General features: G+C 41.5%; 2 protein-coding genes across 7 annotated transcripts in view; both read left to right on the plus strand.

Annotated features, from left to right (window-relative positions):
- LOC139418071 (RAS p21 protein activator 4) overlaps nucleotides 1-8,965 on the plus strand; it is a 76,705-nt gene extending 67,740 nt beyond the window's left edge. The window contains exons 14-21 of the mRNA XM_071167237.1: nucleotides 389-526; nucleotides 716-860; nucleotides 4,110-4,282; nucleotides 4,810-4,947; nucleotides 5,662-5,797; nucleotides 6,432-6,552; nucleotides 6,876-6,934; nucleotides 7,581-8,965. Coding sequence (XP_071023338.1) covers nucleotides 389-526; nucleotides 716-860; nucleotides 4,110-4,282; nucleotides 4,810-4,947; nucleotides 5,662-5,797; nucleotides 6,432-6,552; nucleotides 6,876-6,934; nucleotides 7,581-7,708 — 1,038 coding nt within the window. The 3' untranslated portion in view covers nucleotides 7,709-8,965. The remainder of the gene's footprint in view (nucleotides 1-388; nucleotides 527-715; nucleotides 861-4,109; nucleotides 4,283-4,809; nucleotides 4,948-5,661; nucleotides 5,798-6,431; nucleotides 6,553-6,875; nucleotides 6,935-7,580) is intronic.
- A 5,164-nt stretch (nucleotides 8,966-14,129) lies between these two features.
- LOC139418072 (CAP-GLY domain containing linker protein 2) overlaps nucleotides 14,130-15,489 on the plus strand; it is a 68,004-nt gene continuing 66,644 nt past the window's right edge. For 2 of the 6 annotated variants that reach the window (XM_071167238.1, XM_071167239.1), the window contains exon 1: nucleotides 14,520-14,658. The gene's annotated coding sequence lies outside the window, so the exon portion shown is untranslated. Of the gene's footprint in view, nucleotides 14,659-15,489 lie in introns of all 6 variants that reach the window. The other 4 variants (XM_071167244.1, XM_071167241.1, XM_071167242.1 and 1 more) reach the window with 4 other exon arrangements.

The following is a 15,489-nucleotide window of genomic DNA, read 5'->3' on the forward strand; positions in this document are numbered from 1 at the left end:
GACTGCATTTCATGTTTCTTTAGACCTATCTAAAATGTATAATGGATTTATTGTGACGGTGTAGGCTATATTAAATGGATTTGACTTATTAAAATGTAGATGTGCTGAAGGTTCAAATCAGTAGTTTGTAGGCAATGCGTGGAAACCAGGAGATGCTAAATGTGTTTGTTAATTACCTGCAAATTACAGTAAAACAGCCTGTTATTTGCATGACAATCACTGGTTGATTGCCACAGCCCTAATCCCATCCTTGAAGGGATTACTCTTTTCTTTTTTTAAATGTTGGTTTATTTTCGATACCTTGGATGTTGAAATCAAAATTAAGCTTAAATGATAATGATAACTCCCCCACTCAGTGAAATCTCTGTTGTGTGGCCTGTGTTTGCAGAAGGTCAAATTTATAGCCGTGACCAGTTTCCTGTGTCTGCGCTTCATCTCTCCGGCTATCATGTCCCCCAAGCTTTTCCACCTCCGGGAGAAACATGCGGACGCCCGCACCAGTCGCACACTGCTGCTACTGGCTAAGGTAGGCACAAAATGGTGGTGCCGCACACTGCTGCTACTCGCTAAGGTAGGCACAAAATGGTGGTGCTACGCACTGCTGCTACCAGCTACTGTAGGCACAAAATTGTGGATTTAGTTCCCGATTGCCCTCTGTATTAGAAATATACTTTGTGGTACAACTCTTCTTCTCCCATCCGCCATACCCCTACAGGCCATTCAGACCATTGGTAACCTGGACACTCTGACCTGCTGCTCCAAAGAGCCCTGGATGGTGCCACTGCAGCCAGCCATCCAGCTGGGTATCACCCAGCTCAAAGACTTCATCAGTAGACTGGTCAGCTGTGACAACTCTGAAGGTAAACACTATAACATACACTATATGACCAAAAGTATGTGGACACCTGCTCGTTGAACATCTCATTCCAAAATCATGGGCATTCATATAGAGTTGGTCCCCACTTTGCTGCAATAACAAGCATTTCACTACACACGCAATAACATCTGCTACATATGTGTATGTGACCAATAACATTTGATTTGATAAAAGCCTCCACTCTTCTGGGAAGGTTTCCACTAGATGTTGGAACATTGCTGCAGGGACTTGCTTCCATTCAGCCACGAGCATTAGTGTGGTCGGGCACTGATGTTGGGCGATTAGGCCTGGCTTGCAGTCGGCGTTCCAATTCATCCCAAAGGTGTTCGTAGGGGTTGAGGTCAGGGCTCTGTGCAGGCCAGTCAAGTTCTTCCACACCGATCTCGACAAACAACTTCTGTATGTACCTCACTTTGTGCATGGGGGAATTGTCATGCTGAAACAGGAAATGGCATTCCCCAAACTGTTGCCACAAAGTTGGAAACATATAATTACATTCTAGATGATTCTATGCTGTAGCGATACGTTTTCCCTTCACTGGAACTAAGGGGCCTAGCCCGAACCATGAAAAACAGAGGCAGTTGCTTCCAGAGGCAGTTTGGAACTCGGTAGTTAGTGTTGCAACCGAGGACAGACGATTTGTACGAGCTTTAGCACTCTGCTGTCCCGTTCTGTGAGCTTGTGTGGCCTACCACTTTGTGGCTGAGCCATTGTTGCTCCTAGACGTTTCCACTTCACAATAACAGCACTTAAGTTGACCGGGGCAACTCAAGCAGGGCAGAAATTTGACGAACTGACTTGTTGGAAAGGTGGCATTCTTTGATGGTGCCACGTTAAGTCACTGAGCTCTTCAGTAAGGCTGTTGTATTGCAAATGTTTGGCTATGGAGATTGCATGGCGGTGTGCTTGATTTTATACAGGTGTGGCTGAAATGGTCGAATCCACTAATTTGAAGGGATGTGCATATGCAGTACCAGTCAAGTTTGAACACACCTACTCATTACAGGGTTTTTCCTTTATTTGTACGATTTTCTACATTGTAGAATAATAGTGAAGACATCAAAATTATGAAATAACACCAAAAAAGTGTGAAACAAATCAAAATATATTTGAGATTCTTCAAGGTAGCCACCCCTTGCCTTGATGACAGCTTTGCACACTCTTGGCATTCTCTCAACCAGCTTCATGAGGTAGTCACCTGAAATGCATTTAAATTAACAGGTGTGCCTTGTTAAAAGTTAGTTTGTGGAATCAGTTGTGTTGTTACAAGGTAGGGGTGTTATACAGAAGATAGCCCTATTTGCTTAAAGACCAAGTCCATATTATGGCAAGAACAGCTCAAATAAGCAAAAAGAAATGACAGTCCATCATTACTTTACTTTAAGACATGAAGGGCAGTCAATCCGGGAAAATGTCAAGAACTTTGAAAGTTTCTTCAAGTGCAGTCGCAAAAACCATCAAGCGCAATGATGAAACTGACTTTCATGAGGACTGCCTCAGGAAAGGAAGACCCAGAGTTACCTCTGCTGCAGAGGATAGGTTCATTAGTTACCAGCCTCAAATTGCAGCCCAAATAAATGCTTCACAGAGTTCAAGTAACAGACACATCTCAACATAAACTGTTCAGAGGAGACTGCATGAATTAGGCCTTCATGGTCGAATTGCTGCAAAGAAACCACTAGTAAATGACACCAATAAGAAGAGACTTACTTGGGCCAAGAAACATGGGCAATGGACATTAGACCGGTGGAAATCTGTCCTTTGGTCTGATTAGTTCAAATTTGAGATTTTTGGTTCCAACCACCTTATCTTTGTGAGATGCAGAGTAGGTGAATGGATGATCTCCACATATGTGGTTCCCACCATGAAGCATGGAGGAGGAGGTGCTATGGTGTAGGGGTGCTTTGCTGCAGCGATACGCCATTCCATCTGGTTTGGGCTATCATTTGTTTTTCAACAGGACAATGACCCAACACACCTCCAGGGTGTGTAAGGGCTATTTGGCAAAGAAGGAGAGTGATGGATCAGATGACCTGGTCTCTATAATCACCTGACCTCAACCGAATTGAGATGGTTTGGGATGACTTGGACCGCAGAGTGAAGGAAAAGCAGCCAACAAGTGCTCAGAATAAGTGGGAACTCCTTCAAGACTGTTGGAAAAGCATTCCAGGTGAAGCTGGTTGAGAGAATGCCAAGTTTGCAAAGCTTTCAAGGCAAAGGGTGGCTTTTGAAGAATTTCAAATCTAAAATATATTTTGATTTAACACTTTTGTTTAATACATGATTCACTGCTCCCTCAAAACTGACATCTGTGGCATTCTGTTGTGACAAAACTGCACATTTTAGAGTGCCCTTTTGTTGTCCCCAGCAGAAGGTGCACCTGTGTAATGATCATGCTGTTTAATCAGCTTGTTGATATACCACACCTGTCAGGTGGATGGATTACCTTGACAAATGAGAAATGCTCACTAACAGGGATGTAAATAAATTTGTTCAACATTTTAGAGAAATTAGCTTTTTGTGCGTATGGAAAATATCTGGAATCTTTTATTTCAGGTCATGAAACATGGGACCAACACTACATGGTGTGTTTTATATTTTTGTTCAGTATAATTCAGCTATCTTTTTAGATAGTAGAGATCAAATCAAACTGTATGTTACCTTTTAGGGTTGCTAAGATGTTAGCAATGCTAGCTGTGTGTGGTTTCCTATGGACTGACACTGCTGTGTGTTTAGGGATGGTAAATCAATCATTCAAATGTATTTATAAAGCCCTTACATCAGTTGATCTCACAAAGTGCTGTACGGAAACCCAGCCTAAAACCCCAAACAGCAAGCAATGCAGGTGTAGAAGCACGGTGGCTAGGAAAAACTCTAGAAAGGCCAGAACCTAGGAAGAAACTTAGAGGAACCAGGCTATGAGGGGTGGCTGTCCTCTACAGGCTGTGCCGGGTGGCGATTTATAACAGAACACAAGTTCTGCTTACAAAGTAGTTAGCCTTATATGCTAGCTGTGATTCCCTATGAGCCACCCATGTGGGTGGGGCTAGGTCTACATACATTTAAAAAAATTCACAAAATCTCTGACTGAGGCCGATACATAAGCTTATTAAAGATCAGTGATACTATCAAGAGCAATGTGCTGTTTCGCTACTGTTATGTTTAGGGATGCTAAGATTTTAGCCATGCTAGCTAGTTGTGAGTGATTCCCTATGGCTACTGTGTATTCCAGACCTGGGCCTGCAGCAGAGGATGAGTCTCCAGTGTGGCTCCATGGAGAAGGAGGGCTTCATTCTCCTACACAGGACCAAGGACAAGAGCATGCTGATGACATCACCTTTTAAGAAGTACTACGTCACCCTCAACAAAGACACCCTGTCCTACGCCCGGACCCAGCACTCCAAGGTGAGTGCCTTCTCAGCTTGAGAAGATCACCTGTTGTAGTTATAGTCAATCATTGACATTTATTGATATTGTAGACGTTTTTTTTTTATTGGAGAATTTCTGTTTCAGCCCGTTATCGTCCTTTTGCTTTATAATGAACATTACCCAGGAATTTGTTTCCAGGCGTCCAATGGCAGCTAGTACAAGGCTCTTAAGTGAAAAACGCTACATGAAACACAATCTCTCCCACATCCCCTGTTGTCTTCCCACTATCATGTAGGAATTCATTTTATTACTGTATTCTTGTCTTATTGTCTATATACACTGTAGTATAGTCATTCTATCCTTGTCCCAGATCTGTTTGTGCTCTTGCCAACTCCGTTGCTGTCTTTGTCAAGCCATACATGTTATTTGTCATGGTTTGCATGAACATGAGTGACGAGGGGTTGGCATGATAGCACAAACAGACTGGAATTCGGGCAGTAGTAATTCTAAGGTAAGGTGACAGATGGTTAAATTGAATTAAATTGTTTTCCCTGCTATCACAGAAGAGCTCCTTCATCTCCCTTCCCAGAATCCGAGCAGTGGAGAAGGTGGAGGAGAAGAGCTTTGGCAGTGCCAACGTCATGCAGATCATCTCCAGCCGAGACAACGGCCTGGTGGAGAAATTGTACCTGGACTGTAAGGTCAGCTTCTTCACAAGACCCCCAAAGCAGATAACACCCTATTCCCTATATTGAACACTACATTTGACCCAGGCCAGCATTGGGCTATGGTCAAAAGTAGTGCACTATATAGGGAATAGGGTAGCCATGCAGGCCTACTGTATTTCTGAATCAGAATCCGTAAACATTATTACAGCCATAAATGTTCACAATAAATTTTATTGGTCACACGCACGCACGCACACACCCACCACACACACACACACACACACACACACACACACACGAGTTAAGAAACATCAATACAGTATACATAATGTAACACATGCAAGATGAACACTTAAAGTATCACACAACCCATACCATATACAGCACTGGTGCCGGTCACTGGTAGTACAGTACCTGTATTCATCAAGAGTCTCAGAGTAGGAGTCCTGATCGAGGATCAGGTCTGACCTATCCATGTAGTCTTATTCTTTATGATCTAAAAGGCAGAAATTATCCTAGGTCAGCACCCCTACTCTGAGGCACTTTATGAATACGGGCCCAGATTTGAGTTATGGGATTAATAATAATTAATTGATGATGATAATAATAATTAGAAATTATTGGACTTTTTCCAGACACCCAAAGCACTTTACATATTGTAATAAGCGGGATGCTCACCTCATCCACCACCAATGTGTAGCACCCAGTTGGGTCTCTACCCCCTCTCTTTATCTCTTTGCCCCGTAGAGTGTGAATGAGCTGAATCAGTGGCTCTCGGCCCTGAGAAAAGCTTGCAGCCACAACACAGACACTATGAGCTCCTACCACCCAGGGATATACAAAGGAGATCGATGGAGCTGCTGCCACCAGAAGGACAAAGCAGGTACCACAGGTTGGCGTGTCTGCCATGCAATGCAATACAATGCTACAATAGATCAGATAAGAGTGGGGTATAGATCCAGAATCTCCTCATTTGCAGCGCATCAAAATTAGCCTAAATATAGGCTACTATTCATGTGTATTTCACACTGTTTGGGTAAAATGCTTGGATGGGATGTGAACCCCAATATATGTTCATGTCACATTTGCATTTACATTAAGTCATTTAGCAGATGCTGTTATTCAGAGTGACTTACAGGAGCAATTAGGGTTAAGTGCCTTGGTAAAGGGCATATTGACAGGGATTCAAACCAGCAACCTTTTGGTTACTGGCCAAACGCTCTTAACCACTAGGCTGTCACCTCCTACCACCCACGGTGCAATCACCCATGGTCTGCGTTCCATTGATCTCTTACCATATGTATACAGTACAAGGTTTTAGCCCTATTCTAACACACCTGGTTCAGAAAATCAAACTCCAGATAAGTTAAATCAGGTGTGTTGGAGTAGGTCTGGAACAAAATTCTGTGCACATAGTAGTGCTCACAGAGGTGGTTTGGCCACTACAGTGGCAAGTGCTGGACAGGTGGTTAATAATGTTTATGGGGTTGATTCAATAGCTGCTCTTGTCTGTCCAGACCCAGGATGTGACAAGACCAAACACGGGGTGACGTTACAGGAGTGGTACGATCCCCTCGACCCAGATCTGGAATCCCAGCTCATCTATCGACACCTTATTGGAGTCCGACAAGCTATGAGGTACAGTTCAAAACCTATTGGCGAAACCTATATCCCCCTTGTTTGTTCTCACAGACAGAACTGAGTTCAAATTGTATTTGTTTTCTACCAAATACTTAGCTGCGCTCGATCAAGCTTGTCTCGTGCAAAGATCCAATGGAATAGTCCCAAAAGTGCAAGCCCCACCCATTTGGCACTCCTCTGGCTCAATCAATTGCTCAAAGTATCTGAAAGAAAGCAAATACTATTTGAACCCAAGTCTGTTCACAGATGCATTGCAGGTTCCTGTGTATTGGTACTGTAGGCTGATGCACGTTTTACGTTGATTGTTTGTTTTCTTTCAGGAAAAAATACCAAGAGATGATCAAGCCAGAAGAAGAGGATGACAGGGAGACTTTGGAAGGTAGGGTTCTTGAAGCTTTTTTCTTTTCATAAAGATACTGTAACAATATATAATCAAGATAATGTTTATTATTCTTTTGAATGAATGTCATTTAAAAAAAATGATTGTAAAGATAGACAAAAGCCTCTTCTATGGCTCTTCTTTCTTTACAATCAAAAATGTTTAATGATATGGCCTTCAATACCCTTGTATGCCTTCCTAGAAGAGGGCACACGATTGTCATGGTTAACTAGAATGTTTTATATACTGCACTGTTTTAACTTAGTAAAAAAAAAAAGGCAAATTTATAACCTTGTCGCTGCGGGTATTTGAACCAGCGACCGTTACTGGCTCAACACTGACCGCTAGGCTACCTACCACCCTATAGTTTAAAGGTAGAGTCAGCAATCGACAAAGTGAACAACAATATCGGGTTGATTTCTGCAAAAACTAAGAGCATTGAAGTGCGAGGCTAAACTTCTCTGCTGTTTCCGGTCCTGCAGATTTCAGGTAATAGCTTTTGAAGCTTACCCGTGCACATGTGTGTATACGAGTGCATCGTGTTCATTTGCGGTGATGCTCGTGCAACGTCATATTGCTGAGTCTAAAGTGTGTTCTGTATTTCTGTGCTGGTTGGTCCCATTCTGTTATCTGACCTCTGTCCCAGGTGAGAAGAAGCTGGACGGGGTCACAAGGTTGTTCAGTGTCCTACAGGACCTGCAGAACTCCCACACTGCAGTGGAGGAGGAGGAGAGGTTAAAGAATAGGAACTTTCTCCTGGAGCTGCAAACGTAACATAATGTCAATGCAACAGGCAGTTCTCAGGCCTAGAGTCCAAAATGGCACCCTAATTCCCTCTATAGTGCACTACTTGTGATAAGGGCACATAGGGTAATTGCGCTATAAAGGGACAAAGCCCTAGTCTCAATGTTATTCTTTTTACTCAGCTCTTGACATTAATTAATTTTGACTTCTTCTTGTCAAGAAAACTTGTATGGAACATCAGTGAAGACATTTTGGTCATTACACCATGTTCATTATAAACTTCTTCTTGTAGATGAGTTGTGTTGGGCGATGTTCTGCTCTTCATATTAACTTCATAGGTCTACTAGCAACATCCCTTTAAGAAGCACTGATGGGGACTGGATTTGATTATGTGTTTGAGGTTCAACCCCCCCATACATAGTGCAGATGTAAAGATTATGAATGTATGGTCAATATTACCCGTGGAAATTTTAACATGATATGTTAACAAGGGGTTTATACTGTACATGCATAATGCAGCGACACTAAAGAGTAGATTGAGACCAAGAGCAGTATCGCTGAAGTATTTGTAAAAGGATCAGCCTATTGAAAGCATATCAACTGATGGCAACACTGACATTCTGAATATCAATAGAGTAGCTCTCTCTCCATGAGGGTGCATCTTCTTTTTATGTGGTTGTTTATTAATTTCTTTGTTAAGCGTGATTTAATTGATCATACACCATTGTCACAGGAGTTTAATTTATTGTCAGAAAATTGATTTTTTTTTTGTCTTGTGAATCTGTAATGTTCCCAAATCTTTCTTACAGGCTTTTAATGCCATGGGCTACATCTGTGTTTTGTTGTTGTGTGTTCTATGTGCCATTTCAAAGTGACTATGTGCTTGAAATACTGTAAAGAACAAACTGGCGCAACAGTGTTAACGTTGTCAAGATCTAATGTAAACAGACTTTTGACATGCACGAAGAATTCACAGACGAGGAGAAAAATGCATACCAAAATATATTGTTTATGTTTAAAATATAATAATGCATGTGTTAACTGAGAATGAATGGACAGACCCCTGAAAGATTAGTCTCATACGTTCTCAGAAATGTGTTGTGGAATATATTGTAAATCCTTTGTTGCCATTCAGTGTAAATTCTAACCTTTTTATGTGTATGTCAATGTGTGTGTGTTATTTTAAATATTGTACATTTTTATATATTGAGCATTTGAGTTTGCATTTTCTGTCTGTTTTGCCATGTAAAATGTTAACCATTAAAATAGGTTATTGTTATTAACCACTAGGTGGCTCAGTTTCATTTGTTTACTTGTGAAGTGCTATACTGCCATGTTAAACTGTAGGGTGACGTTGCCCCTAGACACTGACCTTGGGTCAGCTTAGCATTTTAACCAATAATGGTTAATGTTATGATTGGGGGAAGAGAAGCTGATCCTTGGTACAACTTTAACCCGGAGCTGGACGGTACAGGGTACTTAATATGCCATTTAGCAGACACTTGATCCAAAGCAGGTTATTTACGAGTGCATACATCTTTTACGTATGGGTGGTCCAGGGAATCAAACCCACTATACTCGTGTTGCAAGCGCCATGCTCTACCAACTGCGCTACAGAGGACCGGAGTACTTTCTGCAGTATCTACCTCCATATGGCATATGAGTACATTTTTTTTCATATAGCACCTGCAAGTACAGTTTGAAATTGATAAATGTAATTCAAACCAGCTAGAAAAGTAGACCTAAACATTGAACACCAATATGGTGCTGGCTTTGATAGTGACTGTGTGGATATACTGTAGATAACCATATAGAATATTGTCTATTTACAAACCAAATGCATTAATTTAAGATTTAATCAAGCGCAATGTATATTAGATTCTAACAATTTCAAATGTATTGCATGTGACCAGAGCACAGGCTTAATTGTATTATTAACAGCAAGTGTATTATTTTTGGCCTTACTGCTATTAGCACATACAAATGCATAGAATCACTGATTCACTATGGAACTACAGATAGTCCCCCCCAAAGAAAATCTAAAGGAAGTTTGTTCTAAAGTGTCTGTTCTATATATTATTTTTGTACATCATTTAACACCTTATTTTTGGCACTAAACAGTCTAAACCCTGTCAGTTTAGTATGTATGAGTATGTGAGAAGTCCAGTGAGTGTGCATAGTCAGTGCAACAACAAAAAAACAGGAGTCAATGCAAATAGTTTGGGTAGCCTTTTGATCAGCAGTATTTTGGCTTGGGGATAGAAGCTGTTCAGGATATTTGTGTTGTCACAGACTTGGTGCACTGGTAATGCTTGCCGTGCTCAAGCACAGTCGGACATTTTTTTAGAGCCTTCCTCTGACACCGCCTGGTATAGAGGTTCTGGATGTCAGGGAGTTCTTGAAGCTCTCCACCTGCTCCACTACAGCCCCGTTGATGTGAATGGGGGTGTGCCCAGCCACTCCTTTTACCTGTACTCCATGATCAGATCCTTTGTCTTGCTGAAGTCTAGGGAGAGGTTGTTGTCCTGGCACCACACTGCCATGTCTCTGACGACCTCCCTATAAGCTGTTTCATCGTCGTCAGTGATCAGGCTTGTGTCATCAGAAATCAAAACGATGGTGTTGGAGTCGTGCATGGCTACGTAGTCAAGGGTGAACAGGGAGTACAGGGGGGGACTAATTATGCACCCCTGATGGGCCCCCGTGTTGAGGGTCAGCTTGGCGGAAAATGTTGCCTACCCTCACCACCTGGGGGCAGCCCATCAGGAAATCCAGGATCCGGTTGCAGAGGGAGCTGTGCAATCGCAGGGTCCTTGGCTTAGTGAAGAGCTTGGAGGGCACTATGGTGTTGAACGCTGAGCTATAGTCAATGAACAGTATTCTCACTGTGTTCCTTTTGTCCAGGTGGGAAATTGCAATGTGGAGTGCAATAGAGATCGCGTCATATGTGGATCTGTTGGGGCGGTATGCGAATTGGAGCGGGTCCAGGATGTCTGGGATAATGGTGTTGATGTGAGCCATGATCAGCCTTTCAAAGGATTTCATGGCTAAAGATGTGAGTGCTATAGTCATTTAGACAGCTTACTTTGGCATTCTTGGACACAGCGACGATAGTGGTCTGCTTGAAGGCATTTAGATCCTCTGGTAGGCTCACGTCACTGGGCAGCTCGCGGCTGGGTTTCCCTTTATAATCCATGATAGCTTGCAAGCCCTGCCACATCCAATGAGCGTCAGAGCCGGCGCAGTAGGACATAATCTTAGTCCTGTTTCGAAGCTTTGCCTGTTTGATGGCTCATCGGCGGGCATAGGGAATTTCTTATAAGAGTCTGGATTTGTGTCCCGCTCCTTGAAAGCAGCAGCTCTAGGCTTTAGGTCAGTGTGGATGTTGCATGTATGCCATGGCTTCTGGTTGGGAAATAAGTACGGTCACTGTAGGGACGACGTCGTCAATGCACAATAGTCAAAGGCTTAATGAAGCCGTTGACTATTGTGGTAAAGTCCTCAATGCCAACGGATGAATCCCGGGAACATATTCCAGTCTCTGCTAACAAAACAATCCTGTAGCTCAGCATCCACTTCATCAGACCACTTCCCTATTGAGCGCATCACTGGTACATCCTGTTTGAGTTTTTGCTTGTAAGCAGGAATCAGGAGGATACAGTTATGGTCAGATTTTCCAAATGAAGGGCAAGAGTGAGCTTTGTGTGATTCTGTGTGTTGTAAAATGTTTTTGCATCTAGTGGCGCAGGTAACATTCTGGTAGAGGATTTCAGTTTTCCTGCATTAAAATCACTGGACACCAGAAAAGCCACCTCTGTGTGAGCATTTTCTCATTTGTTTATGGCCCTATACAACTCGTTGAGTGCGGTCTTAGTGCCAGCATTGGTTTGTGGTGGTAAATAGACAGCTATGAAAAATATAGATGAAAACCTTTGGTTAATAGTATGTTCTACAGCTTATCATGAGGTATTTTAACTCAGGCGAGCAGAACCTTGAGACTTTCTTAATATTAGAGATTGCGCACAAGCTGTTAACAAAAGGACACACCACCCCTTGAGTTTACTCAACGCTGTCGTTCTGTCCTGCCGATGTATAGAAAAATCATCTAGATTTATATTTTCCATGTCCTTGTTCAGCCACAACTTGGAGAAACATAGGATATTACAGTTCTTCAGATCACGTTGAAGGGATAGTCTTGAACGGAGCTTGTCCAGTTTATTCTCCAGTGATTGCACGTTAGCCAATAGAACGGAGGACAGAGGTGGTCTATCCACTCGCCAACATTGTCTCGTCAGGTATCCCGCACACCGGCCTCTATAAAGCTGACTCTTCCTTTTTCAAGTACCGGGGATTTGGGCCTGGTCCGGGATGAACAGTATGTCCTTCGCCACCGACTCAATGAATTAGAAATCCTTATCCAAATTGAGGTTAGTGATCGATGTTCTGATGTCCAGAAGCTCTTTCCAGTAATAGGAAACAATGGCGGAAACATTATGTACAAAAAAAGTTCAGATCCGTAAAAATAAATAAATAATAGCACAATTGGTCAGGAGACCACTGCTATTCCCTCCAGTGCTATTCTCATGATATGCAATGTGTAAACACAGTACCTAGCAGCCAACCTGCTTGCACCAACTCTATGTAATTACAGTAAAATACTGTGAAATACAAACCCCATCTCCCCTCAATGAATTTCATTCATCAATTCATTACAATTACAGTAGTAATACAATAGTCAATTAAGGTATTTTACTAAATGTTATTTTACTGTGTCATTACACAGTACTTATTTTGATGTTGTGTACTGCAATATGAAATACAGTAACTTACCACTAGCTGCCTGTAAATTACTGTCAAATTCACAGAAACCCCTTCATATTGGAAGTCTTCAGCTCATACAGAAAGAATTAACTTCCTGTTGTGGCCTCAAACCTCTCAAGCAGAGGGAGGGTCTTGCTGGTGCTGACGCACCCTCAAGAATAGACCTAGCACACCCATGAAAGAATGTATTAGTACATTCATATGTACACCATAGACGGCAAGCACCCGTACGCAACTACCAAGCAAAAACAATTCCTGGTGCCGCCACTGATTTTACAAAATATCACATAATCGTTTATGCCACAACCAAACTTTGGATAGGTTATCCACTTTCTACTTTTGTAAATTTGTAGTGACTGTTCTATTCATTGAAAAAAATATTTTCTATCAATAATGTCGATTTATCAATGGGAAAATGTAATTGGATATTTTTATCCATAAGCTTTATTCATAATTTTGGTTATCAGCTATAAGTCCATTTGTTTTCACTCAGAACAGGGGTTTAAGTTAGTCAGACATTTTCATATGCAAGAGTAATCTAGGTTGCAATTATTTCAATGTTTCCCAATTCTCATTCATTTGGAATTGAGACCTTTAGATTTTTCCACAGACAGGTATAGGGGTCTACACAATCAATGATATGGATTGGAATATGGATTTAGCTCAATTTACATGTGATAAACTTTGAATTTGAGGAGAACTACCCGTTTGACCTGCTACATTCATAATTCACCACCGCTAAGCCAAGGTTAATTTGTAGACCAAACTTTACTAACCATGAGGCATCACTTCAACAAGATCTTTGACCTATAATTGCACTACCAGCTTTGTCAATTGCATTTTTTATAAGCATGCAATAGGGCTAACCTCATCCTTGACACTCAGGGCCACTGTGAAGATTAGACACTGACAAATTGCCTCAGTCTATCAAAGTTGTGCCACAGGCAGCCATTGAGATGCCTGAGGGAATGATTGTTGTGTGCTTTAAGGGGTATTGTTGAAATTTGATGGACCAGTGCACATTACATTTATGACACAAAATCACATTACATTAGTAATTTATTGAGAGTTGTTGAAATGTTTTCTTTTACCATGAATATGACAAAATATAGGCAAGGCAAGGTTTCCCTAATACAAATATGTGTATATAATGTCATTGGGTTTTAGCCTGCATGGTAGTATACCATTAGTCAGTGTTGTTACAATGTTATTACATAGTCAGTTTATTATCTCTGTTTATTTGAACATCCTTTAAAGTGTGCATTGCAAAAAAGAGAGAACTGTATGTAAGTCGTATTAGGGGCACTAGGCTATTGCAAAGTGGGAACTAATTTATGATGCGAGGGCATTCCATGGATTTCCAGGAATGATAACTCATTCGCAGTGATTCAGCACCGGATGCACATTAATTCCTGTGAGCAAATTGGAGATCTGGACCAGTGAATAATCTGGATAAATTCCTATAGTATACTACTTTCTCTTGCACCTTACATTTGTATACAAAATATTTAACTATTTATGAATGCCTTTCAAACCAGAGAACACAATTGTATCTTCATAGCTTGGTTGGGTTAAATGTTGGCTTTGTAGCCTTCTCTCACAGCATTACCGTCCACTTCCTAAACTCTTTGTTTGGCTGAAGCCAGCGAAGGGGGAGGATCCTCTACAGAGGCGAAAAAAGAGACCGAACATCCATTGCGCCCCAAGCGAAACATTGAAAACCTCATCCCTCTGTGTTCAATACGCCACATGTGTGTACTGGTTAACGTTTTAAAGCGTCCTGAACGGCGGATTGAAGCTGGTTGAAGTTGCTGATGCTGCTTTGCACCCCCAAACCGCTAACAAAAAGAGAGACCTAGGGATTTACATATAGTTACATTGAAAATTCACAGCAAACTGAAGCAACAATCTCATTTTATTTCTGAAAGTCGCATTCTCAAAATAAACCGGCATATTCGCCTGATTTAGCCTACTGCGGCTCGCATCCTGCCACACTCTCCCTTCCAGCTCTATCTAAGCATCCATATTTTTTGTTCATCCCTGTGTGGGGGTATAGGGAGTGGCAACCTGATAAATCAACCGATCCGCGGACCCCTCTCTAGGAAAAAAGCAAGTTCGCCGCTTTTTGGACACGTTTATGCGTAAATTGGATATAAAAGGTAAGCGTTTCGTTCTTGCATCTTTATCGTTTAAGGGATTTGTTGAGCTCAAGTAGAAATACACACCGCGCTGCAGTGGGTATAACAATAGAAAAACATTTGCGTTGTATGTTCTTATGTTTCCCTGTCACGGAAATATATAAATTCGCAATATAATTGTGTAAACAGCAACAATGTATTCAACAAGCTTAGCAGACAACCATGTGTCATTTAACAGCCCAATGGTCCTATGTTTAGAGCATCAAATTGTAACATTGTAGCCTAGCTCTACTGCACTGTCATATAGCAGGCTACATGTAGCAACTATAAATGTGCTAGCCAGCAACATATAGCCCCCTCGCAGAGCTGTCATAAAACTGCCCTGAGAAAATATTCTAAAAGGATTTAAGCCTTGCCCTATTGCGAAAAACAACATACAAATTGATGTCGATACATGAGTAAACTGAATGGTGCTGATACTGTGAAAGCACTATTGCATTCTTCAGACATCTCATCTCGATAACCAGCATAAATGCGAGATGTGGTGCTAGAATAGTGATGTAACGTTGTCATGAATTACATATTATAGTTGGAGAGATGTAAAATATTTGTCTTGAAGGCCATGCATGCAACTGGGAATACAGCTGATCAGGTCTCAGTGTTTCGGCAAGCAGCCTGGCCTCAACGACTAGATGTAACATAGTAAATGTAAATCTGTGAGTAGTATAATTTGTTATGTTTGTTATGGTTACATAAAACAGGTTACTTAAAAGGATGCTTTAGGATTTTGGCGATGAGGCCTTTCCTCATAGTCATATTAACTCATGGATACCATTTTTATATCTCTGTCCA

This window comes from Oncorhynchus clarkii, chromosome 10 (genome assembly GCF_045791955.1).
Source record: "Oncorhynchus clarkii lewisi isolate Uvic-CL-2024 chromosome 10, UVic_Ocla_1.0, whole genome shotgun sequence".
In the NCBI taxonomy this organism is placed as follows: Eukaryota; Metazoa; Chordata; class Actinopteri; order Salmoniformes; family Salmonidae; genus Oncorhynchus; species Oncorhynchus clarkii.